Here is a 27,157-nt window from a genome sequence, read left to right as displayed (position 1 = left end):
ATGTTATTCACGAAAAGTAGGTAACACGACCACCTGACACGAATATGATCACCTAATGAAACAATGTAAAGCCTTATAATTGAGGTTTGTTGAAGTCAAGGGTAAATCAAGAAAATATTGATTTCAATTTTAGGGCATAACAATATCACAATGCCAAAACAGTTTAGAACTCTGCTATTAAAGGAAAAAGGGGTAACTGAAAAAATTTAAGCAACTAAAGTATGGAACCTGTTAACAATATTCTTAATCGGGGGTCCTAAGTCAAAACTTGTTATCCGTGACATTAACTACCACATTTCTGTGACAAATTTGTTCTGCGCCAATCCAATCATGTAAGGATTTCATTACAACAGCTATAATTGCAATTTGGCACTCATAACAAGTTTCATGAAAAGGGCCCTGGACACTATAATTTCTAAATGCAGGAAGTTGTATGTTCACAATGAGTGCAGAGATGCCAAGTTAAAAAAACTTTTATGAGTGAGATTTTTATGACTCGGCGTCTTGGCGCTCATGCGCATGCGCACGCGAACGAGGAGGGTGTCCCACTCCCATGGTAGGGAGCTTTTTTAAATTATTAGCTCTTAATGATGCGATCTGGTGCATACTTTAGTGACTATTTTTTACTAATTTTGAAAGGCAAAAGGGAAATATACCTTCAATTGCAACTATCACTTTAATCCTTTGAGCTATGCTCCTTATTTTTGGCCCAAATTGCAGACTTCACCAGATGCGTGAGAAAAATGGGTGCCATGCGTGAGATCGTGAGACAGACCCTAAATGCTCGAGTCTCACGCAGAATGCGTGAGACTTGGTACATGTAGCTCTGTGAGTGTCCAGTGTATGCTGTATTGTGGGGAAAGTATTTTAACTTTTGCCCCTGTACAGTTCAGGGGTCAAAAAGAATGTCACCTTGATAAGACTTGGCCAAAACATTCACCAGACTCATGGTCAGGGGAGAGTAAAGTAACATTAGCCCACTGTATCTGCACTTTGCTGTGTGCACCATACACTCTGTGTGCCACCAAGTTTGGGTGTCTTAAAGGGACCCTTAACTTTTGCAAATACATTCATTCTGGCATAGGCCTGTACAAACATTAGCCAGAAATCGGGTTTAAAGATTCAATGTTACACCTTTCTAAACTGAGATACGATGAGTTGCATTTTTCCTCTTTTCTCGGTCATAATTGGTCTAAAGAATTTATTTCCAGCAAAAAAATGACAATTTGACCTTTTTAAGTAGTAAAAATTACCAATTTAAAAAACTTACGCAGTTCTGCCAGATTAATCGTCGCCAAATTTTTGCGATCGTAATCTGGCAGAACTGCGTATCTCTGGTCACGTGCCCGGGTTGATCAGCCAGAACTGCGTAAGTTTTCGGCCATGCGGGGGGTTTTTCAGGCAGAACTGCGTATCTCTAGGAGTTACGCAGTTCTGCCTGATAAGCACGTGTTTTATCAGGCAGAACTACGTATCTCTTTTCGTGGTCAACCACGTGCTTATCAGCCAGAACTGCGTATCTCCTAGAGATACGCAGTTCTGGCTGATAAACACGTGGTTTATCAACCAGAACTACGTATCTCGGTCTATTTTCTGCGGGTTGTCTATCGTATTTTACCATCCATCCTCTCACTATTCAGCGGATGCAGTGTCAAAACAATGAATATTTTAGATCGAGTACAATTTTGTTGAAATATTTGTATGTATAAAGTCATCATTATTGATTCACATTTAATTTCATTTTATCCATTCATTTGTATGTGGAAAATAACTTGCTTTCCCCAAATGTTGTCAGTCTGTGTTCATGTTTCAGTATTATTTAGCGGCACAAGAAGTACTGCTACATCAAAAGCCTGGCTGCTGCTTGGGTTATTGTCGATCTCATGAAGCATTGCATTTGGATTAAGAATATTATTAGACTAGGTTCTAGATGTTAAGCTATATTGTTCATGAAGACTACAGGTACTACACTGTAGACCGTCTAGACCATAGTCTATTCAGGCCTATAAACGATACACTAGACATCTAGAGACTAGTAGAGCGGTACGTAGGAATCTGCATACGATAGGCCTACTGATCTCATTATCCTAGTATACCTACTCTATGCCCAAAGTAAGAGTAAGCCTAGACCCTTTTGGCTGAAGGCCTAAACTCTATTTAAACTAAAGAATACTAGGAGCTAGGCCTGACTAAAAGTTTATTTACAGCTTTATCAGAAAATAAAAAAATAGACCCTAGTTCTCGTTTGTGTCGACTCCTACTGTAGGCCTTATTGTAACTACAGTACTAACGTTAGGGTAGTAGTGTTCTAACCGTTACTATCTACGCAGGCCTATTAAAACGTACGAGAACTCTCGAACTCTGTCTACTCGATTGTCTAGGTCTATGTAACATCCAGACGTCTATTTTGGGGCGTCATTATAACAGAGACTAGTAGATCAATAAAAATGAGTTTCTAGATTTTCTAGTCTAGACTCTAGATCTCGACTCTATATCCAGGTAGGGGCTAAATCTACAGCTAGACTGTTTATTGGGGATCTAGGCCTAGAAGGTACTAATGTTATAGTAGATCTAAGAACAACGTAAAGCCTAACCTGCCTATCTATAATGACTAACGGCAAGACTATAAAGTCTATAGCCTATAATGTCTAGTAGTACTAGGCCCTAGTAGTAATGTATAGAACACGGATCTAAATCTAAGTTTCAGATCTATTTCTAGGGCTAAATGTTTATAATTTAGCGTTTAACCTGTAGATTCTAGATTCTTCATATTACAGATTTCAAGAATGTCTGGCCGAATCAAATCTAGAAAAATAGAAAATTGAGTAAAGACAGAATAACCGGCGATTCAGCCTAAGTTAAGTAACGGTAGGCCCCAGTAGTCTAGTAGGCCCCTACTGCACAACTCTACTGAGAGTACCGGTACGGTACCCGTATTAAAAAGTAAACTTTAAAAGTGTTAGTATTGGTCAATTTCTGACGTCTGTAGGATTGGATCGAAAATGCCATCGTTATGGACGGTATCCCAGATATTCATTAAACTTCTCGAGATCAATCCCATAGATCCAAGCCCACTAACCGCTTATTACAATGAAAAACAAAATAAGAAGCTATGGTCAATGGATTACAGATATTGTTGTTCGCGTGACCTACGCTACCGCACAGTACATTGATTTCACGTACACTAACAATGGACAAGTGCTGCAGCAGTACTAAGTAGGCCTAAAGTTGACTGGAGAGTGATGTCAGACAAGATGCAAACTATAACGTTTGTTAGATCTAGAAATGCTCTAGGCTTAATAAGCATTAGATTGTAGCAAAACTTAATAGTAAGGCATACCGCATATTGACCTGTTTTGAAGCCTGCCAGTCTATGAAGGGAAAGAAAGTGGCAATTTCCCCCAAGAGTAACGAGGGCTATTGCTTTAGCGCGACTGTCGTCGTGTACAATACACGTAGCCGTACGACGTGTCTAGCTAGGTAGCTAGGCACTGCTAGCCTGAACGCGCAGCGCGTTCGTCACTACCAAGGTCGCGCACGCGCGTGTTAAGATATACCATGTCCGTGCGGGATGCAGGAACACCTTGGTCCAAGCGTTGTTTGTTCTGTCACCACAGCCAGATTAGTGAGATCCCTAGGGCTTACAATTAATCAATTACATGGCAGTATAGCTAAATTGGATGAAAAGGATGAGGACCTCATATTTTTGTTTTGTTTTTTATTGTTCCATATTCCACATTTCAACAAATACATAAAACATAAACATCACAATACAAAAGCCTGGATGAATTGTCACGTACAGCTTATAAGACAATAAAACATGTGAAATATGAGGAATCTACATAGAAGCATTGCTTGTAGGGTGTAGATTCCCAGATGCGGATGTGAGATTATTTCTTACTTGGGTATGTAATTAAAGGAATGACAGTTTCTGAATTGGAGAAATATAAACGCCAAAAAGTAAAAAGAAAAAGAAAAAAGAAAACAATGAAAACAATGTCCGCGGCACAGACTTCTTGATTGTTGCGTGATCACCCGAGCGAGGTACAAGTCAGATGCAGTGTACAATAGCAGAGATACCAAATGTGTACAAAGGAAGTTCAGGAGATAATACAGAAATCACGAGCGAGGCACATGTTACATAATCGATTATGTCAGTAATGTGAAGTATGAACAGAGAATATCGAGGAGGATTGAAGAATAGCTATAGATATGAATTCAGAAAAACTAGTTTAAGTTTATGTTTAAATGAATAAAGAGACTGAGATTGGATTATTTCTCTATCCAACTCATTCCAAAATTTAGGTCCTGTAGTGGTTATTGTTTTTAAAGCAGATACGGTTCTTACAGGAGAAAGATGAAAAGAATCTTTTTGTCTAGTAGGATAAGAATGAACTTCAGTATTTTTGACAAACATCGAAGAAAACACATCAGGGAGACCACCTGAGTTTAATTGATACATAAATGACCCGATATTAAAATGATATAAATCCTGGATCTTAAGTGTTCTACTGGAAAAGAACAAGACATTAGTGTGTTCGAAAAATGTGGCGAAGTTAATTATCCGTATAACTCTTTTCTGTATCAATAATAAAGAATTAAGTCTAGTTGTACAGCAGTTTCCCCATGCCAGGATTCCATAACCTATATAAGGCAAAAATAGAGTAGAATACAATGAATGCAGAACATGTTTAGGAAAAAACTGTTTTAACTTATACATAACACCTACATTTTTTGATAATAATTTACGCAAAGAATCAACATGAACTTTCCATGTCAACTTACAATCAATATAGAGACCAAGGAATTTTATATATTCCACCTGGTTCAATTCTACGTCGTTTACAACCAACTTACCAGGCAAAATATTGATTATATTGCTAAAAACCATAAATTTTGTCTTGGTCAAATTCAATGACAATTTATTAGCCTGAATCCACTTAGATACTGATTTTAATTCAGTATTTACGGTATTCAGTAAAACATGAGGGTTTCGATTTGAATAAAAAATACTGGTGTCATCGGCAAAAAGTAGAAAATAGAGCAGAGAGGACGAACTGCGAAAGTCATTCATATAAAGAATAAACAATAAAGGACCTAAAAGGGATCCTTGCGGTACCCCACAAGTTATAGGCTGTGAACTGGACACATGGCCATTCAAACTAACAAATTGAGTTCTTCCAGTGAGGTAACTTCTAAACCACTCCAAGGCCCTCCCACGAATCCCATAGTGTTGTAATTTGTATAATAATATTTCATGGTTGATTGTGTCAAAGGCCTTGGAGTAGTCAAGAAAGATACCTACTGTATGACACTTGCCATCGATCGCTTTGATAATTTTCTCTATCATGAGTAAAATAGCATGAATTGTGGAATGCTTTTTACGAAATCCAAATTGATTTTCATCTATTACATTACAGTCATTTAAGAATCGGAATACACGTGTGTACACAATCTTTTCAAGTAATTTAGAAAAAGAGGTTAATAACGATATTGGTCGATAATTTCCCAGTTCGTCCTCTCGGCCCTTTTTATATATCGGGATAACTTTAGTGATTTTCATCCTAGTAGGCACTATACCGTTCAGCAATGACAAATTAAATATATGGGCGAGAGGTACAACAATCTCATGTATAACATATTTCAGAAGATAATTAGAAATTCCATCATAACCAGTACTTTTTTTGGCTTTAAGATTATTTACAATGTCAACAATTTCGGATTCTAATACAGGCATAAAAAACAAAGATTGATTATTGCGATGACTTAAATACGTAGAAAAAGGTATATCCGTTTCCGGAATAACATCAGCTAAATTAGATCCAACCTTCACAAAATATGAATTAAACGCTTCAGAGATTTCATTATCATCTCTTAACTCGATGTCAAGGTGACTTGACTTGACTCACCTTGATATGACTCATATCAAGGTGACTTAAAAAAAAAACAGCTTTCTATAAAATAATACCAGACGTTCTAGACATAAAAAAAGAAAAAAAAATCATGGGTACATCCCATCATCTTTGCACTTTTCGTTTGAATAATTCTTAACACAAACGCAAAACACACACACACACACACACACACAAAAAAACTTTAAAGAAATTGAAAACACTTGGATCGATGTATAGGACTGCCTCTCCACCTGAAAACTTCATAAATAACTTTTTTTAAAAAGGTGCCCATTTGCATAAATTGAGATTCTATTCCCCTCGGGATGGATGCTACCTGCCAAGTTTGGTGAACTACGTTGTATCAGTCATGGGGTTTTCAAGAAGAAATTGAAAGTACAAAATTAACGCATGACGCACATCAAACACCGGACAAAGAGCACACGCAATAACTCAATTGAGCCTTCAGCTCAGGTGAGCTATAAAAAGGATGTCAAAAAGTACAGATTATGAATATCAAGTATGGGTTTCCTCCTGTTATCAATGTCTGCAGATGCAATGTAGCCCCTCTGTTCACTTTGAGTAATGATTTTCATATGTCAATGTGAAGGTAATTGATCTCCATAGCAAATGTATGAGTCTGTATGTTGCTTGAACAAGGATCCCAATTTCATTTGTGATCTTATAGTCCTCATCAAATGCTAATGAATTTTCATTCATTAATTGAGTACTTATCTTAATGCACTAGTATACTTTTGCACCATTCCTTTTGAATTTCTGATTTCTCCTGTTTACGTAATACCCCGCTCATTATTCTTTGAACGGATGAATTAAATCATCTACTACCAAAAACATAGGCCTTCAGGGTACTGCCAAAGCAGTGTTATTGCTGTGTAGGCCTACATGCCATAAGATCGTTGCACTACCATTAATCATGGATATGGATGCTGTTTCAATATGCTTTCTTGAAGACACCATACAGCTTTTTTGTATGCTCCAAGCAAGCTGCATCACTGATCTTATAAGAGATCAGTTGCCGCACCATGAATGACACACCCACGGCCCAACTGTTAAGCTTAAGTTATATATACGCCTGAACAAAAGAGTATCGTGATATTTGTATGTCTATATACGTAAGAAGTGGGTTTTTAGAGGCAGCTTCTAGGACAGTAAAGAAACCATGCAGCTCACTATAATTCTTATTAAGCTTCTAGCATTCACATGTAAATTATCAAAATCATCTAAATTGCCTTAACCTCACAATCAACATAAAACTGGGTATGTTACTGTGGAGTTCTGTCAAATTTCCATGATCGCCATGATCGCCAAAACAAGCAAACACATGAACAAACAAATACTAAACAAACCTGTTTCAATTAACTGAAATGCATACTTACAGGGGATAGCCTGTATTACCAAACTAATCAGTGGGAATCAGTGGGAATGCTGAGGGGTGATTGTTGCAATCCTTGTGGGATTCTTTTATGAGTATATTATATATCTATTGTTGAATGAAAATTATTTGCCTCAGAATGATCTCATATTCAAGTAATGTGCAGTATATGCCCCGTCACTGTCAGGCATGCTAACCTGGAAACATTGAACTGCACATTACTTGAATAATAATTATATGAGACCATTAATTCTAAAGCAAATAATTTCCACACAACAATAGATACTGGTATATAAAGTACTCTATCCCACAAGGATTGGAACAATCATCCCCCAGCATTCCCACTGAACAGTTCAGTTCAGTTGCTAGAACTCATTTTGGTCCTTTCTCACTCTAAAACTTTATTTCATTTGCATGCATTTCTATTGATATCACTCATTTTGACTCCTAAATTATAGCATTGGCCTATGGGAGTCTCACTCTCAACTAGTTTCCAATTATGGCAGCCCTGTACTAGCCATCCCCTTTTATAATGTTCATGTGTATGATATATTCACAAGCAGGGATGAGGTGGGATTGTTAGTTTAATACATCTCATACAAGTGGCTTCCCACCAAAACATTATCAATAACCTTGGTTTGCACACACGCTGCCATGAGAACTGTATAGCTACACTGTATGTGTAGTGCAGGCACTGTGCTAGTGTGTCTGAATTATCACATTCCACTCATTGAACCCTCTGCGGATTTGGCAGTTGGCTAGGTCTTGACCTTTTCTGACCCCTGCACTGATGGACATAGGCCAGACATCGTTCCACACTTTCCATCCCCACAATATAAATCCTCTGAAACCAGCATGTATATGTTGCTCATCGTGAACATGGCCATTTGAAGAAGAGGACTGCCATAAGATGACGACTGTGATAAGAGAGCGGTGTCCTGACTCACAAATATTGTTAAACGGATTTCATAGTACGTACACCATGTAGTTTGTACAACTGTAAATCTATCCCATATTCTCTTGTAAACTGTTAACTTCACAGGATGAGGCCAGTGGTGCACTGGATGGTGATCATGCAATGATTAGGAGCTGTGCATAAACATTTCGATTGAGTGTCCAGAACTACTGTATATCCTTTTATGAGTTGTGAGCATTTGACTTACTTGTGTTTGTCAATTTGACATTTGGACTTCATCAAATGTTTGTGCGATACCTGGTACTGGACCTATAACTTTATATAGCTTTCTTCTGATCAATATGCATGCGGGAATGTTGTTGCAAAATATTACATTGATTGTGTACCGGTAGTTACAGTTCTTGCTTTACCATTACACGTAAATTGCATTTAATGATAATGTTCCACTTCATTTGTATGCTGTGTAGTGTGCAAAATATTCAAACTTGTTACGCATAATGCAAAGCCTAGCACATACAAACTTTGCATACGTGTGCACGTCAGGGCTGCCAACTCTCATGCATTGAGGTCCTTTCTCACTCGATCTAAAACTTATTTCATTTCCATGCATTTCTATTGATCTCATGCATTTTGACTCCTAATAGCATTGGCCTATGGGAGTCTCACTCTCAACTAGTTTCCCGTGTTGACAGCCCTGGCATGTATGGATAATTACATGTATGTATGTTCACACACTCACACACCACATGCAGGGCTATATCTATCAATACTAATACTATAGCCGAATACAATCCAGTTCTCAGGTGCGATGTAGAAAATATAGGAGAAGCATAGGCCTAAAGGCTGCATTTATCATCTTTCTGCGAATTACAAAATTACAAAAAGGCTTAATTTCCATGCACACCCACTATCAAAAGTTGTTTTTTAATATGTGTGCAATGCAATCTACAAAAAACAAAACAAACAAACAAACACTGCTAATTAGTTTAATTAACAAGTATTCCAACTTAATCATAGTTATCGAGATGTTCCATGCTACCTTTCAATTAAATCACAAATAAACATCAGAAAATAAAATCAACAAATCAATCCTCATGAAATTATAAAGCTCACATACAGTCACACTATATGTGTCTGTTTACAGATGTACACTTTTTAACAATAATTGACTACTTAATTATTACAGAGCAGAAGTTTCTTTATGGGTGTTTCGGAAGAGGGTTATGAGCTTGCTTTGCATTCAATTAGTATGTTCTTCTTTACTGAGTGCTTAATTTGTAAAACTTAAAAAAAACATGTTTTTTGTTTTGTTTTGTTACGGACATAATGGGCTGAAATTAACAATTAGTACAGAGTAATTACACAGGTAAAATTGATTGTCACTGACAAATGTTTGTGCACTTATCTAAACTCTTCATACACAAAACCAAGAGTGGTAATTTCACATTTACTGAAGGAAAATATAATGAAAACAATTAGATAGCAATTAGATAGGCTCATCAAAATGCACCTAATATTTTCTCTTCTTTGAAAAGGATTTTGTAATGTATGCCAGGTTCACTTTTTGGCAAACCTGGCTGCCAGGTTTACTTTCTGGCAAACCTGGCAGCCATGTTCGCTTTTTGGCAAACCTGGCAGCCAGGTTCGCTTTTTGGCGAACCTAGCAGCCAGGTTCGCTTTTTGGCGAACCTGGCGGCCAGGTTCGCTTTCGGGCAAACCTGGCAGCCAGGTTCGCTTTTTGGCAAACCTTGCAGCCAGGTTCGCTTTTTGGCGAACCTGGCGGCCAGGTTCGCTTTTTGGCAAACCTGGCAGCCAGGTTCGCTTTTTGGCGAACCTAGCAGCCAGGTTCGCTTTTTGGCGAACCTGGCGGCCAGGTTCGCTTTTTGGCGAACCTGGCGGCCAGGTTCGCTTTTTGGCGAACCTGGCAGCCAGGTTCGCTTTTTGGCGAACCTTGCAGCCAGGTTCGCTTTTTGGCGAACCTTGCAGCCAGGTTCGCTTTTTGGCGAACCTTGCAGCCAGGTTCGCTTTTTGGCGAACCTGGCGGCCAGGTTCGCTTTCTGGCAAACCTTGCAGCCAGGTTCGCTTTTTGGCGAACCTTGCAGCCAGGTTCGCTTTTTGGCGAACCTGGCGGCCAGGTTCGCTTTTTGGCGAACCTGGCGGCCAGGTTCGCTTTCTGGCAAACCTTGCAGCCAGGTTCGCTTTTTGGCGAACCTTGCAGCCAGGTTCGCTTTTTGGCAAACCTGGCGGCCAGGTTCGCTTTTTGGCAAACCTTACAGCCAGGTTCGCTTTTTGGCAAACCTTGCAGCCAGGTTCGCTTTTTGGCGAACCTGGCGGCCAGGTTCGCTTTTTGGCGAACCTGGCGGCCAGGTTCGCTTTTTGGCGAACCTGGCGGCCAGGTTCGCTTTCTGGCAAACCTGGCTGCCAGGTTCGCTTTTTGGCGAACCTGGGAGCATCATTTTCAGTAGCAAAAGCCATTTTTTGCACATTGATGGATCAATTTGTAACAAATTTTTCCCAAAATCGAGTGCTTTTTTGTAGACTGTTTTGGAAAGTCTCTTTTTATTTTGGACTGGGTTTAGTATTTTAGCACCTTACGGAGCCGAATGTTACCGTTAATCATTTTCAAATGTAAAAGCAAACTACCGACATTCATTTTAGCATCTTAGGGAGCTGAATGTTATCCTTATTCATTTCCGAACGTGAAAGCAAACATCCGCTATCTATTTCAGCATCTAACTGAGCCGATTGATACAGTTAGTCATTTCCAAAATTAATGTAAAAGCAACAATCTCTTACTGTTTTAGCATCGTACGGAGCAGAATATTACTGATATTCATTTCCAAATTTAAAAGCAAACATCCGACATTTATTTATCATACGGAGCCGAATGTTATATGCTGCTGTCCACTTCCGAAAGTGAAATGAATCATCTGACAATATTATTTTAGCATCGTACGGAGCCGAAAAGTAGGGCCTACTGTTGTTCATTTTTAACGTCAAGGCAGATATCAGACATTTACTTTCCCATCAAACGCAGCTGAATGTTACTGTTATTCATTTCGAGATGTAAGAGCAAATATCCAACATTTATTTTAGCATCGTATGGAGCAGAATGTTACTTCTATTCACTTCCGAACGTAAAAGCAATCATCTGACATTTATTTCAGCATCTTCCGGAGCCGAATGTCATTGCTATTTACTTTCGAAAGTATAAGCAAACATCCGACATTCATTTGATCATAGTACGGAATTGAATATTATTGTTATTCATTTCCGAACGTCAAAGGGATCATTCGACATTTATTTTAGCATCTTCCGGAGCTGAATGTTATTGATATTTGTTTTCGAACATTAAAGCAAACATCCGGCATTTATTTCACCATCACACGGCGTTGAATATTATTGGTATTCATTTCCAAACGTCAAAGGGATCATTCAACATTTACTTTAGCATCTTCCAGAGCTGAATGTTATCGCTAATTTACTTTCGAACGTTAAATTAAACATCCAGCATTTATAGCATCTTCCGGAGCTGAATGTAATTGCTATTTACTTTCAAACATAAAAGTAAACATCAGACAGTTATTTTATCATCGTATACGGAGTTGAATATAATTGTTATTCATTTCCGAACGTCAAAGCAAACATCAAACATCAATTTTAATGAATCAATGTTACTGTTATTCATTTCGAAATTTAAAAAGCAGACATCCGACAATTATTTTAGCATCGTATGGAGCAGAATATTACTGCTATTCGCTTCCGAACGTAAAAGCAATCATTTGATAGTCATTTTAGCATCTTCTGGAGCCAAATGTTGCTATTTACTTTCGAAAGTAAAAGCAAACATGCGGCGTTTATTTATTATCATCGTACGGAGTTGAATATTATTGTTAATCATTTCCGAAAGTCAAAGCAAACATTCGACATTTATTTCAGCATCTTCCGGAGCAAAATGTTATCCTTATGCATTTCCGATCGCAAAATCAAATATCTGACATCAATTTTAGCACCGTATGGAGCTGAATCTTACCGTTATTCATTTCCAAAAGTATAAACAAACATCCGACATTTATTTTAGTATCATACGAAATTACCATTATTCATTTCCAAAATTAAAATGAAACACCTGACATTAATTTTAGCATCTTGCGGAGCCGATTGTTGCCGCTGTTCATTTCCAAAAGTAAAGGCAAACATTCTGACTTTTTCCTACGGGAGAAATAGGACGACTTCGTAATACACTGTATTTAGTTCTTGAGTCACTTGACAGATAAAAAAAGATCTCACCTCATGCATGCAAAATTTTACATGTATGGAGCTGCCTAATTAAGGCATACATTCGCGTTTAAGTGTAGACCTACATGTGTTTTCATAAACCCTCTTCGATCGCTACTTTCAAAGTGTTCCCCGTTCAGTGAGATCACACCCCATAATTACGTTTTGAACTCGTGGGTTGTTACAACGCCGTCATTACCGACCGCGAATTTAAACACACGCGAAAAAGTCGGCACCGATGGAAACCGCGAAAGTTTCTGTACGCGAAAGAAACCACTTTTACAGTAGCCAAACGAAACGCAAATCAACTCATAACCAATGTTGAGACAAAGGAAAGCGTCGGGACACGTCGCTCATCGTCGGGCTATCACGAACATCATTTTGTAATCTGGAGAGGCGCGTCTGGACACGTCGCTCGCTATTCAATTTGAGCACTGGCCGTGACCATTCAGAAATCTCGCTACATCTCAAGCGCCATGTCCCGAAACGTCGGCGCTATTAAAACGAACACTTGCGTGAGCGGAGGTCACGCAACATAGAAAAAATCAACAGCTTCTTTCGAGGGTGTCGGCAAGTGTCAGCAAGCGTCGGCAAGCGTCGCGGTATCATCAAAATGATGGCGCGTACTGCTTTGACCGACGCTTAGCGACGGAGTGAAAACATACTGCGACGCACTTCATTGTTCTCGCAATATGTCCCCGTCGCTGAGTGTCGCTCTCCGTCGCTCGCAGTCCCTACTTTACCAGGTGCGCCTTACCAAGCTGTGCCAGCTGTGCGATGAATGGAACAAAATAAAGGATGTAAACCACTGGAGTAACAACAATGGAGGGATTATCAGATAAGCTGAAATTGAGCATGCCTTTTTAACCCATTCTGTAAACGATTAATGCCAAAACTTTCAAAGCAGTAGCATCATCCTTTCCAAAATTATTAGAGTGGAAAGTAAAGAGTATGGACAGGGTCTTTAAGAAATGAAAAGGGGACTCTGTGAGACACACCTAATCACACTATTCTACCAAAAAGTGTTAGAGAAAAACTGCTAAAAACACAATTTCCTGTTTGTTTTATGATCCCAAACTTAAGTATAATGTAGAGAAGACTTGCTCTTTCAGAAAATATGAAAAATTCAAGATGGGATGGGTTGACCCATTTCACCTATTTTCAGTCCCCATACAAAATCAATGCATGTGACTTTCTGTTGATTTTTTGATGCACGGTCACATCAAAAAAAAAAAAAAAAAAAAAATTGGCAACATTTTGTTGTTTTGTGATGCACGACCACAATGATAATCTGCTCTCATTTTGCCCTGTGTAATGTTCCAAATGTGTTTAAGAAGCCTGCCTGGACCTCTCACACCATATAGTAATTGAGTGCGTCTGAAGAGAGTTAAATCACAGACCACTGCGAGGCTCTACACAACATCTACAGCTACATGTACAAGTATGTTGTGCATGACTTCTACCTCTATCAGAACATTTGAGGCTAAACCTCGGGGTCATGAAAAAAAGAAGGCAAGATGCTTGGAAGCAAGGCTAGCACTACCTTGATGTTGATGGGGATTTCCCTCTTCAGGGCTTGGTATGCCTCAATCACGTTGATCCAGCACATCACCGGTCCCTTGTCATCCGTGGAGCCGCGTCCGTAGAGCTTGCCGTCGACCTCTGTGAGCACAAACGGATCTGTGTCCCAGCCATCTTCCTGGGTTTCAATGCACAACAATAATAATAATAATGATAATAATAATAATAATAATAATAATAATAATAATAATAATAATAATAATAATAATAATGATAATAATAATAACAATAATGATAATGATAATAATAACAATAATAATAGTAATGATAATAACAATAATAATAATAATAATAATAATAATAATAATGCATATATTTAGCGCATTTTCCATAAATGTACATGTTCAAATGCGCTTTACCAGTGGATTATTGATATTAATGGAACAAGTGAGATTTTAGATGTTTTTTGAAGGTGATGAGAGATTGCTGGTTGTGGAGAGTTTTGGATCTAATTGATTCCACAGTTTGGAAGGAGCAGATGAAAATGCTTTATCACCAAGTGTGGCCAGCATCTTGGAAGTTGGGTGATTCAGTGTGATACCTGGTATCAATGATCATTACTTCAATGGACCACTATATCACTGTTGAGTGACAAAACCTCGCATCTCAAAACGTCTACTGTAGGAGACAAAAAAAAAAATAGCAGCCAAAGCACTTTAACAGATGGGATCACCTCTTCTTTGACACACCAATTACAATGGTGGTTTCATTTTTGGAAATAGACAGCTAGGACTTCGACAGGACATTGATTGATTATCTGACAATTTTTATACCAAAAATGCGATTTTCATAGACATTTGAGACACAAGGTCTTTTCACCCCACCGACACGACAATAAGGGCCCATCAATCGCACAAATCCTACCAGATGGAGCAAGTAGAAAGTTGTCTATGGGACACTGGTACAGGGACAACACATGTGTATTAAAGTTGTGGTACCTATCAAAATGCTGTAATAAGAATGATGATAACAATAATGATGATAGTAATGGGAGCTTGCAGCTGATTATCAAAGTGTGCAAAATGGAGAACACTATACATCATGATTGTAGACAGGCACCCAGACTTTGTCTAGACAATTTTTCCCAGCCTTCAAATGGCAAATTGACGATAAACAGCATGCTTAAAGACAAAGAAGTCCAGAAGAAAGTTCCTAAAACACAACAATTTTTTTCAAGTTCTGCAATTGACACTATCCGCATTCTTCTCAGCTCTTTATTGAAAAAAAAAACAGAAAAGAAAAGAAACTCTGTATCAGCAGCACTTTGTTCAAAAAGTTCAAGATACAATGCAATAATCACACATTATGGATAGAGTATTAGAAATGACAAGCGTGGAACAAGATTGATACCACAAACCGGGAAAGCCAGTTGATTGGTCAAATGAGAGGCAGAGAAAATGAAATGTAAAGTGCACCTTCATGGAAGAAGTAAAAGGGCACATTTTATTTGAATAGATTTTACACTTCATATGTTCTAGGTCTTGCCTAGCAAACAAGTACATATGGATCGTGAATGTATACCCGCTTGGCTGGTTGAACATCAAGATGTCCATAGATGCAGACGGTCTTCTTGGCTGGGTCGTTGCCGAGGTAACCGAGGATGACATTAGGAAGGGGAATTTTGGTGTCATCTGATAACGTCTGTGTACCAATGTCATGCAGCTCTGCTGTTGCCCCCAGTTTTCTCAGATCCTATGTGGGAAAAAAAAAATATAACAACGTAAACAGCAGTTGCAACTGACTGACAAATTACTTTTCATCAATGTAAATGAGCACAAAATTAATTCAGTATTTTTGTAAGTAGCTTTGATTTAAAAAAAAAAGATGGGCATACATACTCAGATTGGACTCAAACCAACGATCTCCTGAAAATAAATAGTATTGGACAGTTGTTTATCCACTGGACTACCAAGCTTCTATCCAACAGACAGAGCTGCATGGTTCTAATTCTTGTAGCAGTGGGTATGATATATCAATTAGGTCAAGTTGCTTTTGTAGCAGCGGATTGACAAATTGCCCTAAATTGACACAAGTAAGCATCAAATTGATCAGTGTTTTAGTGGTAGCCATGATAAAAAATCACGGTCATATACACTCGGATCGGACTCATTTAAGCTTCCATCGATATTAAGGCAATTTGTCAATCAGTTGCAACAAATACAATTGTCACAAGAATTTGAATAAAAACAGAGGAGCTACATGTAAGTTATTATGAGACAGCATCTATTTGACATGAGGAACACAGGTTTTTCTTGCAGATTTTGCATCAAAAATAGAACATAATACAGAATATTTGTGCATAGGTCATAAGGAGACTTACAATGCTGTTAGACAGCATCAACTGTATTAGTGTTATTTATTTCTGTGGCAGAATCGATCACTGTTAAATGAAATCTTGTGAAACTTTGCCTGATTTACAAACATCTCTGCATGATGCCAGTTTGTACACAAGACGGTCTGAATTCAAGTTTTTGCCTAAAAACTGGCATCCCTGTAATCATCATATTAAATTTTGATGATGACTATTTAAATCTTCTGATAATCATTAGAACTATATTTGTGAAGTGCTGCCATAATCTCATCTTAATAGATCACTTCACAGTTAGCAATGATTCAACCCCAAATCTTTCATCACCAAATCAAAACAGTTGTACAGCTAGATACCACCCACTTGTGTAATCCAACTTGCTCTTCTCTTATGACATCAAGCTCCCTTAACCCTAAAAGGGCCGGGGGGGGGGGGGGGGGGGGGGGGAATCCGCCCCCCCTCGACGTTTCGCGCTATAATTCTCTAACGCGAGAAGGCCTCGTCGCGAGGCTTCTTGACTTTGTTTGTTCAAGTCTCGCGCAACTTTTGAGACCAAATTTGCGACGTCCGAGCATACTTTTGCGAAGCCACGCCCATTTTTGTAACGGAATGTCGCCCCAAAACGGGCACAATTTTGTGATTTTGTGTACATTTCCTATGGAAAACAGTGCTCTGTCATGAAAGTCATAAAAACCTGATTATTTTTACAATTAATCACTTTCATTGATTACTTTGGTGCTGATTATGGTAGAAAAGTGGTCAGTGACAATTTCCAATGAAAAAACAAAGAAAAAACAAAAGTTGAAAAACAAAGAAATACATAAGAAATTCTGAAAACAATAAAATAAATAAGAACTGAAATGAATTTTGGAAGTTTTTGTGATGTACAATTGTTGAATATGCTAAAACAGGTTTACAGATCAAAAATTAGACTCTCAATGCTTCTAATTAGGCTAAAATATGATCTTGAGCTTAATTTGCATAATTAATTAATTAAAATTAGAAATTGATTGTTTCAAAAAATCTTATGACACATTCTTGTAGATTATGACGCGGGTCTCTCACGCATGCAAAATGTCATCGCGATCGCACCACCGATGGCCGAGATCTGGGGGGGGGGGGGGGGGGAGGGGGGCGGTGGAATCCATCCCCCCCCCCAAACCCCCCCTCCATCTCGGTCTGAGCATAGCCAAAAAAGCCCGGCCCCTTTAGGGTTAAATATTTAAAAAGTTCTTTCACTGCTACATAAAGAAAACATTCAGGCACTGTCCATGTCATTGCTCAGAAGACAGTTGCTCTCTGTGTTGTTACAACTCGAGGAGGAGATGGAGGCAATTAACAACAAACACACATCATTTCTATGACACTGAACAATACTCTGAAAGTGACATCATTACCAAACAATCAGGAGGAACTGACAAAAGCCTGACTATACTCCTTGGGCACCATGTGTGCAATTGCTTTCTCTAGAAGATCCTCACTGCATGGGTTTCTGGGAACCCATTCATGAATTACATCAATTTGCATAATATGCATATTAAGTCTCATAATCATAGTTATTCTCAAGTGACTGTTATCTGCTCAATGCGCAGAATGTAACTTCAGTCTGGCTTGTATGTACTCACAGCTGCAACTGTTTCTATCATCTTGGTGATTTCTCCCCTCTTATCTGGCCATGCTGACACGCTTTGGATTGCCACAGCATCAGACAGCCTCTTGACATAATGATCCTTGTTTTCATCCACATAGCTGGTGAAAAAAAACAAACAAACAAACAAACAGCAAAGAATATGAATTCAAACAAATTTCTTATATTTTTTTTGTTTTAAGGAAATGGGATTGAGAAACTTGATGTAGATAAATATTTTCAGAACCTGGGGCCAAAGCATGGAGCAGAGGAATCCTTGATCCAGAAAACTAGAAAAGCACTCTGAGGGTGAAGACCTTTTTGAACTCACAAGTTCATTGACCCTACCTGCCAAAATATCGAAAATCCTTCATAAAATCCATGAAAAATTCCTGGATCACTACCAAAATTTAATCAGCTGTTACTTGCATCATTCTCATCTTTCCCTGTAAGTTTCATCCAAATCCATTTACAACTTTTTGAGTTATTTTGCGCACAGACAAACAAACAAACAAAGCAACAAACCAACGCCAATGAAAATATAACCTCCTCCCTTGAAGGAGGTAGTGCTATCCATACATCACGTGTCTTTCTCCATTTGAATCCCTGGGGTAGCAATCTACAAATGTACATGTATTCCCCACTATAGGCCCTACAGCCAGCCCAAATCCAAGGATCCAAGTAATTATCCAAATAAGTATTTATAAAGTAAATACTAAATACCAAAAAATCACGGTTCACCGAATCCAAGCTTCCAATAATATGAGTGACATACAATCTACAAATGTACATGTATTCCCCACTATAGGCCCTACAGCCAGCCCAAATCCAAGGATCCAAGTAATTATCCATTAAAGTATTTATAAAGTAAATACTAAATACCAAAATATCAAGGTTCATTGACTCCAAGCTTCCAATAATATGAAGAGTGACATACGTGTTGCTCTGTATGGAATGCTGGCTGCATGATAACCTTTGAACTGCTTTGGAACTGTGTATGAAAGTGTCACACATCATGCACACGAGAACAAAAGACAGGAAATTTCCAACTGTAGATCTATTCCTGTTTGTACCGAACGGAAATCTGTGCCAATACAACCTGTCATATGACACACTGATTGAGGCAGTCTTGAACAATTTCTTTCAGTTCAAGGAATAAATTTCATACTGTCATTACAGATTGCAGTATTGTCCTATAAAGGGACTCCTAATGATAGTTTCCCCTACCAGTAAAATAAATCACAGCTATTAGACAAAAAGAGTCGATTAATCAAAACATTTGAACAAAAAAAAATTGATACTTTTCAATAAAAAAATGGGCCCTATCTGAAATACTTTGCTCAAGCCTAGTATTTATAAAACCAAATCATTAACAGTCCATGTATTAAATCAAAAAAATAATTATCATTATTGCAGGGCTGCCAACTCTCATGCATTATATCTCTAAATTCTCTGATATTCCGAATATCAATATGCCCAAGCCCAAAATTTCGAGATTTTCCCGCGTGGGTGTAAAGCGGAATCCAATAATAATCGTTTTCGGTTTGCACACAAAGACGAGCTATTGGATTACGATTGGTTTCTACCTATACCACGTGAGCGTAGCTTGTACTTTTGGCAAATTACAGTACATGTATGTGTGCTTTACATCGCTTTACATACACTGACTGTGTACGTAGCCACACAGCAGGCTGCCAGGCGCTAGCCAGGAGGTCGCTCCGCTCCCTCGCAGTGTATTACGCCAAACTCTCACTCAAGGTTGGCAGCCCTGTGTATGTTGCTGCTGTAGACAGACTTGAAACTGGGACCTAAGGAATAAGAATCCATGGTCTTTACCACAGAGCCATGCTTCAGGTAGGGCCTTATAAATCTGTACCGAGGCAGGTGTCATAATGAAGGGCTGCCAACTCTCACGCATTGAGCGTGAGACTCACGCATTGAGCGTGAGACTCACGCATTTTGGTCCTTTCTCACTCTAAAACTTTATTTCATTTGCATGCATTTCTATTGATCTCACACATTATGACTCCTAAATTATAGCATTGGCCTATGGGAGTCTCACTCTCAACTAGTTTCCAGTGTTGACAGCCCTGTTATTGAAACATTTACTTTGAACAGAATGCCTCCATGGAAGGGAGCTCATAGTATCTGTCTAGTATATGTAGTACTTGGATTGGGGTCCTCATAATAATAACTGTTGCTTGGGGTCCGGTTGAAATGATAGCCACAGATCTTCATCTCAAGTAGACTAGGTGCATGTATGTATAAAGCCAGCCCAGTGTGCAGTACTGAAGTGTGGGTATGGAACAAAATCAGGACTCCCATTAGGACTATGGTTGGGTGTTTGGACACTTCAGTAAAGCCAGTGTCACGGCTTGGAGGGGTACCGGTAGGCAAGAGGTCAGGCTCCACTGTACCGACACAACAAAGTGGTCAGAATTTTCTCCATGGTGCTTGGGAACAGTACGGGGAGGGACCTCCTGACTATCAGAGATGGCAGCCATTGTGGCAGCCATGAAAGATGAGATTGGAGGGGGGGATGATTAATGAAGTGGAACAAGGAGAGGTGAATGAAGAGAGGAGGACAAGAAATGAAGGCACACTGGATGGAACACAATAAAAAAAGGGTGATGGCAATAACTTGGAGCAGTACAGTATTCATCGCATGATCGGGCATCTGATAATCGGGAACCTCGCTTAAATGACATACGCTTCCCAGAAACATTTCCAATGCACATTATTTTCACTGGATAATCGGGCGGGGACCTCTGATAAACGGGTCAATTTTTCTTCAAGCGATCTTTGATTTTGTTGATAAATGTATTTAAAAAACATGCCTCGCTCACACAACTCAGGGGCAATTCCATGGGAATGTGGACATGGCACTTAAATTTCAACTTTATCATATTGCAAAAGAATTACTCATTATGTATTACCCATATATTGAAGTTAAGGAAACTCAAAGAATTATATCAATCGGTCAAATATTTCCCGAGACACAGCTACAAATGTTGAAGACAATTTTTCTGTCATCCAAATTGCTAAAATGCATGCTTAACTTGATATAACTTTTTTTAATAGAAAAATTCTGCTAGCACTTCAATTAATTCATTTTAAAGAAGCAAATTGGTTCTACTTCAGTCTCCCATGAGGAAATTTTTATGCCACCTTCAAAAAATTCTAATCACCACATGAAAGTTCAGCCCTTGAGCCATGTAACGCGAGTTACCGAAACAAGAAATATTTTTCATTCTGAAGGAAGCAGTGGAGGTAATTTGTTGGGAATTATAATTTTCTAAATTCATCACACCCTGATACTGTACACAGGATGTTGACTTGAATAAACACTGTTATCACATTAAAAAATGTCAATGAAAAGTGTAACGCGAGTTACCATGTAACGCGAGTTACCGGCATGTAACGCGAGTTACCAACTATAAACACAAGTTTCCCCCAACATAAGCAAATTTTAGCACTTAATTGAGCTAGATTGTGGTGAAAACAATCAAATGCAGTGCTATACACACTATGCTTGACTGAAACAAAGGAGGGTAGCCTAATACACTGTGATTAGCATCAAGGCCACTGATCACATGCCACATTGAAGAGTCTAGCCTGGCTTTCACTGCATGTGTACATTTATCCAGCAGTGAATGAGACCATTAGATTTATCTTTTGAATTTCCTGCATCAGTATTACAGAATTTTTATTACAGAATGCTATAAAGCACAGGAAGTGTTGGTTCTAATCCTTGTTCGGTGGTTTACTGAAGATGACACCTGTCCGGAGATCAGGAGGTTGTGGGTTCGAATCCTGCTCAAGTATGTATGCCCATGATTTTTTATCATGGCTACTAATAAAACACTGATCAATTCAGTGAGCTTATTAACGTTGATGTAGGGCAATTTGTCAATCAGTTGCAATGAAAACATCTCAATGGAAGAATTTCATGAATTTGAATAATTACGCAGTACCCACTGCATGTTATAAGGATTAGAACCAGCACTACTTGCTGTCGGGCGAAAGCACGGTGGTCTAGTGGAGATGACACCTGGTCCGGTGATCAGGAGGTCGTAAGTTTGAATACTGCTTGAGTATGTACGCCCATGACTTTTTTATCATGGCTACTACTAAAACACTGATCAATTCAGTGCTTATTTACGTCGATGTAGGGTAATAAGCCAGTTCGTATACACTGTAGCTCATGTACACATTGGTACAAATGACCTTTCTTTTTTCTCAGTTGGTTCGGCACTTCACTTGTTTTCAAAGCAGCATAATGCATAAGCTTGCATGACATAACAATTTATGGAACTTCTGTTCAAAAAAAGAATGAACTTGCATTTAGATCAGGGGATCAGAATACTCCCATCAGTTTATAATTTAGCAGGCATCCATTTCATTGTTTTGTATTGAATGCAGTAACAGCTTATTTCCGTTTATATTGCAAAATACCATTCTTGCTGTCAGGTGGATGTGCTGGCAAGCATCATTTAGATAAGGATCGCATGAATAATCATCGCATCACAGATGCTAAATGTCAGTGAATTTACAAACCAAAATGCCTGTTCGTACAAATGATCTTTTTTTGTTCATGCACAAAGTGGAATTACGAACTGGTCTTTTTGTCAATCAGCTGCAAAGAAATGTACTAGTTTTCACTCCTCACAAAGATAGGATTTGAATTTTTGAAAGATTGTAAGCTGTTTCGTAAACTTGTATATAGGGTTTGATACTTTTATGTTTTGTTTTAAAAAGACTTTCAACATTTTTCATCTTTACACTCTGATACTTACAATGTAATAATACACCCATACCATCTAGTATATATTCAAACATATTCAAGGTCTCTATGAGGAGTGAAGCTCTTACTAGTCTTAAACACACTCTTCTATTGGGTTTATTAGTAAAATATTTGTTTAACATTTATTTGTTTTACTATCTACACAAATAAGCATCTCTCAGATTATTCAACACAAGATTCAGTGCCATCAGAACAATTGTATGTCATCAATTTGTGTCACCCTGTGTTAGTGGACATAATGTAACGCGAGTTACCGTAACGCGAGTTACCGACATAAAGGCTCCCTACATTTTTCCAGGTCATTCTTACTCAACTTTGATATTGTTAATTTATGAGTCCTAACCCACTATCAATTCAAGGTAGGAAAACTTTTATCAAGATTGTCTAGTATGAGGAGACTTTCCAAAAAGAGGTCTTCATAGAATTGACCATGTCCTTTTTGTGTAACGCGAGTTACCGAAATTAAATGATTCAAGAATCCCAACATGTTTGTCCTTTATTTTTCTTTTTGGATTCATTTAGTTGGTGTATGTCTACTTAACCCATGATGAAAAAAGTAACTTGTAGATCCTACCAATTACAAAGATATTGGCACATTATCCCAAAAATGTACCCATTATTTGTAACGCGAGTTACCGTGGAATTGCCCTCAGGCTGTGTACGTTGTTTAATCTCAGTCATACACTTTGACGGCAAAATCCAAATTCCTCGTCTCTGAGTGTTTCAACTTTCAATACACTGTGATCTGTGCGTACGTCACAATCTTCCTCAGTTATGAATGAGCTACACAGAGGGTCGCGCCGAGGGGTAGCGTGGTAGTGTATTCATGCACATGTACAGTACGTCAGTATGCATGTGTGTGTGTGTGTGTGTGTGTGTGTGTGTGTGTGTGTGCACTACATGTACATGTCGTATGCCGTTAGTGTATGGTGAATGCTCATCGCGAAATCGCGCACCTCGCTTAAAGGGGCCGTGTTTGCTACTCCCAACCTGTCCCGATTATGCGATGAATACTGTAATTAGGAGCCTAGATGTCATAAGAAATCTCCAGGCCACGCAATATGGCCGCCGCGACGGAAGATGTAGGACAATTAGAAGTACAAAGAGAGCACCCCATGGGAAAGGTAGAATGAAATGGCTTATTGACATTTCATGTACTGGTACATTAAAAAAATACTGCACCATTAGCATGAATAAACGTTGAATTGAATGTAATCTGTTTCCCACTGATACGTGGTGAAATGTATTCATTGTAGGATGAAGTACAGTGCCTACACATGGTCTGTGTGTGACAGTAATAAAACAGATCTAATAGCTACAAATTTTGCATCTAAATGCAGAGTGTACTTAATAAATAAACATGCCTGCCAGGTATAAGGAAGGAAAAAGAAATAATAACATGTAGAATTCAAATGCTGGGTATACAGAGCAGTTATCAAATACAGTATGGAGAATAGACGTGCACACGATGACCAAGGAGATTTGTACTAGATGGAAAGTAGTGTGCACACTGCACAGCAAAGAGGCAAACAACTCATATGATCGATCATGATGAATGCATTGCCCTTTTGAGTCAGGATCCACAGACATGAAATTGAAAATAAATTCAGCAGTCTAATGCATGTCATGAAGTGATCATATGGTTGAGGTTGCACTGATGGAGATGGAAGGATAGGAAACAAGACAGGGACAGTTGCAAGGAAGAATAGATTGAGAATCAGGGGGATATTTCACACGGAATTGAAGTCAACTTAAAATTATGAATAGCTAATAGCTAACGGGTTAGGCCATTGGTTTCTCTCACTCAGGTTTATCTAATGCACGTTTTCAGAATCCACTTCAAATTGTTAGTTATCACTTCACACACACACACACACAAAAAAAAACAACAACCTTGAAATGTCCCTTGCTTTAATTATTTTGTTAATCAATGCCTGTATGAAAAAAAGTGTTCAAAATTTTCATTCTAATAATTGTAATATTACAAAAGTTAGAATATCTTTTATTATATTCCACATACTAAGAATCTTGCTATAGGATTGGTCAAGAGCTGATCACGTGATAAAGCATAGTTTTGCCCATCACATCACCTGAGAAGAACTAGGTCACTTGATAGTACACAGTGCAACGCACTTTCCCTTCAGTGTCGCGCAGTGCGCGCAGCAAATTCATTGTTTTGTCATCTATAAAGACAGCTGTTTGTTTTGCTGATCTCTGGCAGTCCATACAGTCTTAACGCGAGATGAGTACGCGCGAAATAAAAGTGCGTTGCACTGTGGACTATCATTTAACCCGTTGAGGACGAGTCCCGAGTATACTCGGGCAGTTGTCTATGGGAAATGCGTGTTGTAGCAAAATCAGTCCGTCCTCAACGGGTTAACTAGGTCACTTGATAGTACACAGTGCGATGCACTTTCACTTCAGTGCCGAGCGGTGCGCGTAGCAAATTCATTGTTTTGTCATCTACGCGCACACGTAGCCTAAGCTCTAAGGATACCTAAAGACAGCTAAAACGGTTTCAGATGTGGAATAAAATGGGAATTTAGGAGACCCTTGATGTGGAATATAAAGCAAATAATCAACTTTTAGTTTCAGGCAATGAGACAAACTATCACTTCCGAGGCGATCTGAATGTGTACGCTATCTTTCCGAAGCGCAGCTGAGGAAAGATAGCGTACACATTCAGATCGCCGAGGAAGTGATAGTTTGTCCCATCATCTTCACCAACGTTGATTATTTGCTTGCAGGCCTCGAATTACCCGGGAGGCAAAAGGCAATTTGCCGCAATGCCCTATCTACTTGCCGCAATGCCTCTCTCAAAGAATTACCATGCTTACTGCAACTTTTCCTTGCTGCCCTTAAAAGTTTTTGAGAGAGAGTGCCCCTAAGACCAAAAATTGCCTGTCCCTAAAACTGGCGAAATTCGAGGCCTGTGCTTATTATTGAAGTCATACACTGTCACTGGCACTGGCTGCCTACAGGGATGCCAAGTTCAAAAAAAAATTATGAGTGAGATTTTCATGACTCGGCATCTCGGCATGCGATTGTGCGCACGAGCGAGGGTACCCCCCCCCCCCCCCCCCCCCCCCGCCCCCCTGTGGCCTCCCACGGTAGGGAGCTTTCAATTTTTAGCTCTTAATGGTGCGATCAGGTGCATACTTAAGTGACTATTTTTTACTTATTTTGAAAGACAAAAGGGAAATATACCTTCAATTGCAACTATTACTTTAATATTTTGAGCTATGCTCATCATTATGGGCCCAAAGTTGCAGACTTAGCCCGATGCGTGAGAAAAATGGGTGTCATGCGTGAGATCGTGAGATGGCCCCTAAATGCTCGAGTCTCACGCAGAATGCGTGAGACTTGGTAGCTCTGTGCCTACCGTAATTTTTAAGTTGGTGTTATTACTGTTAAACTTTAAGATTGACTTAAATTCTTAATCTTTGCCACATTCCCCCCCCCCCCCCGAGTGCTGACCGATTTCAGGATAATGCCGCTATCCTTTAATATACTCAGTACTACTGCTAGTTAGTAAATCAGTATGCGTAACGTTAGCATGTAGGTGTGCATAGTGGATGTGGGATGGAATAGCATACAATTACAAATTACAATATCAATAATGGAGGGTGCAGTGGCACGTGTGCAAGTACTGACTTGAGAGGAGAGCGTAGGCCGCAGCGGCGGGGGCGGACCCGCTGAGTGCAGGGTGTTAGTGTGGGTAGTGGTGCGTAGCGAATCGTTGTTGTCCACATAAAAATTGCAGCTCTCGTGTATTAAACTGCCAACCTTCTACTGACACGGGTCCATGATATCGATACTCACGCAAACAAACGGTCCAAGAATTCGTCAGCCATATTTGGCTGGGTGCAACTTATGTTAGGTTAGGTCTCCGATTTGGCAGATGTACTGGATCCGGGATCAGTTTAGCCGAGAGAGAAAGGGCGTGCGTACAGCTAGAACGTACGTCAGGTGACTCCTTTCGTGTGTGTTTGCCACCGAACTAAAACATGTTTTAGTTCGGTGGTGTTTGCCTGACCGTCTGTGTCACATGTCATTGCACGGTAAGCACTATCTGGGCACCCGTCCCGCTTCATCATGAATATTCATCATCTACATGTATCCGTAATACCGTGGAAATACATAATTTTTTCACTTACCGGCAGCGTTTTTACATTTCTCAGCAAAACTGAACATTTTTCCATCTCCCGGCGAGACGTTTTAACATTCCCCGTTGATGCAATTTTTCGAGATTTTTACATTTCCCGGCGATATGTTTTGCACGTATCCAGCGTTCTGCCATTTACTAGTACAGTATCTTACTGCCTGATGAATATTCATGATGAAGCGGGACGGGTGCCC

At 39.1% G+C, this 27,157-nt stretch overlaps 1 protein-coding gene across 1 annotated transcript in view; it reads right to left on the bottom strand.

Moving 5' to 3' along the window:
• Positions 1-26,753, bottom strand: part of LOC139741322 (cytosolic non-specific dipeptidase-like) — a 69,565-nt gene extending 42,812 nt beyond the window's left edge. Inside the window, exons 1-4 of the mRNA XM_071651908.1 lie at positions 26,621-26,753; positions 17,993-18,116; positions 15,581-15,751; positions 14,022-14,177 (exon numbers count right to left, since the gene is read on the bottom strand). Coding sequence (XP_071508009.1) covers positions 14,022-14,177; positions 15,581-15,751; positions 17,993-18,116; positions 26,621-26,652 — 483 coding nt within the window. The 5' untranslated portion in view covers positions 26,653-26,753. The remainder of the gene's footprint in view (positions 1-14,021; positions 14,178-15,580; positions 15,752-17,992; positions 18,117-26,620) is intronic.
• Between the last annotated feature and the right edge of the window lie 404 nt (positions 26,754-27,157).

The sequence above is a fragment of the Diadema antillarum genome, unplaced genomic scaffold (assembly GCF_040938485.1).
Source record: "Diadema antillarum isolate AM-2024a unplaced genomic scaffold, OU_Dant_1.0 seq00000920_RagTag, whole genome shotgun sequence".
Taxonomy (NCBI): Eukaryota; Metazoa; Echinodermata; class Echinoidea; order Diadematoida; family Diadematidae; genus Diadema; species Diadema antillarum.
This window is presented reverse-complemented; position numbering and strand designations above follow the sequence as displayed.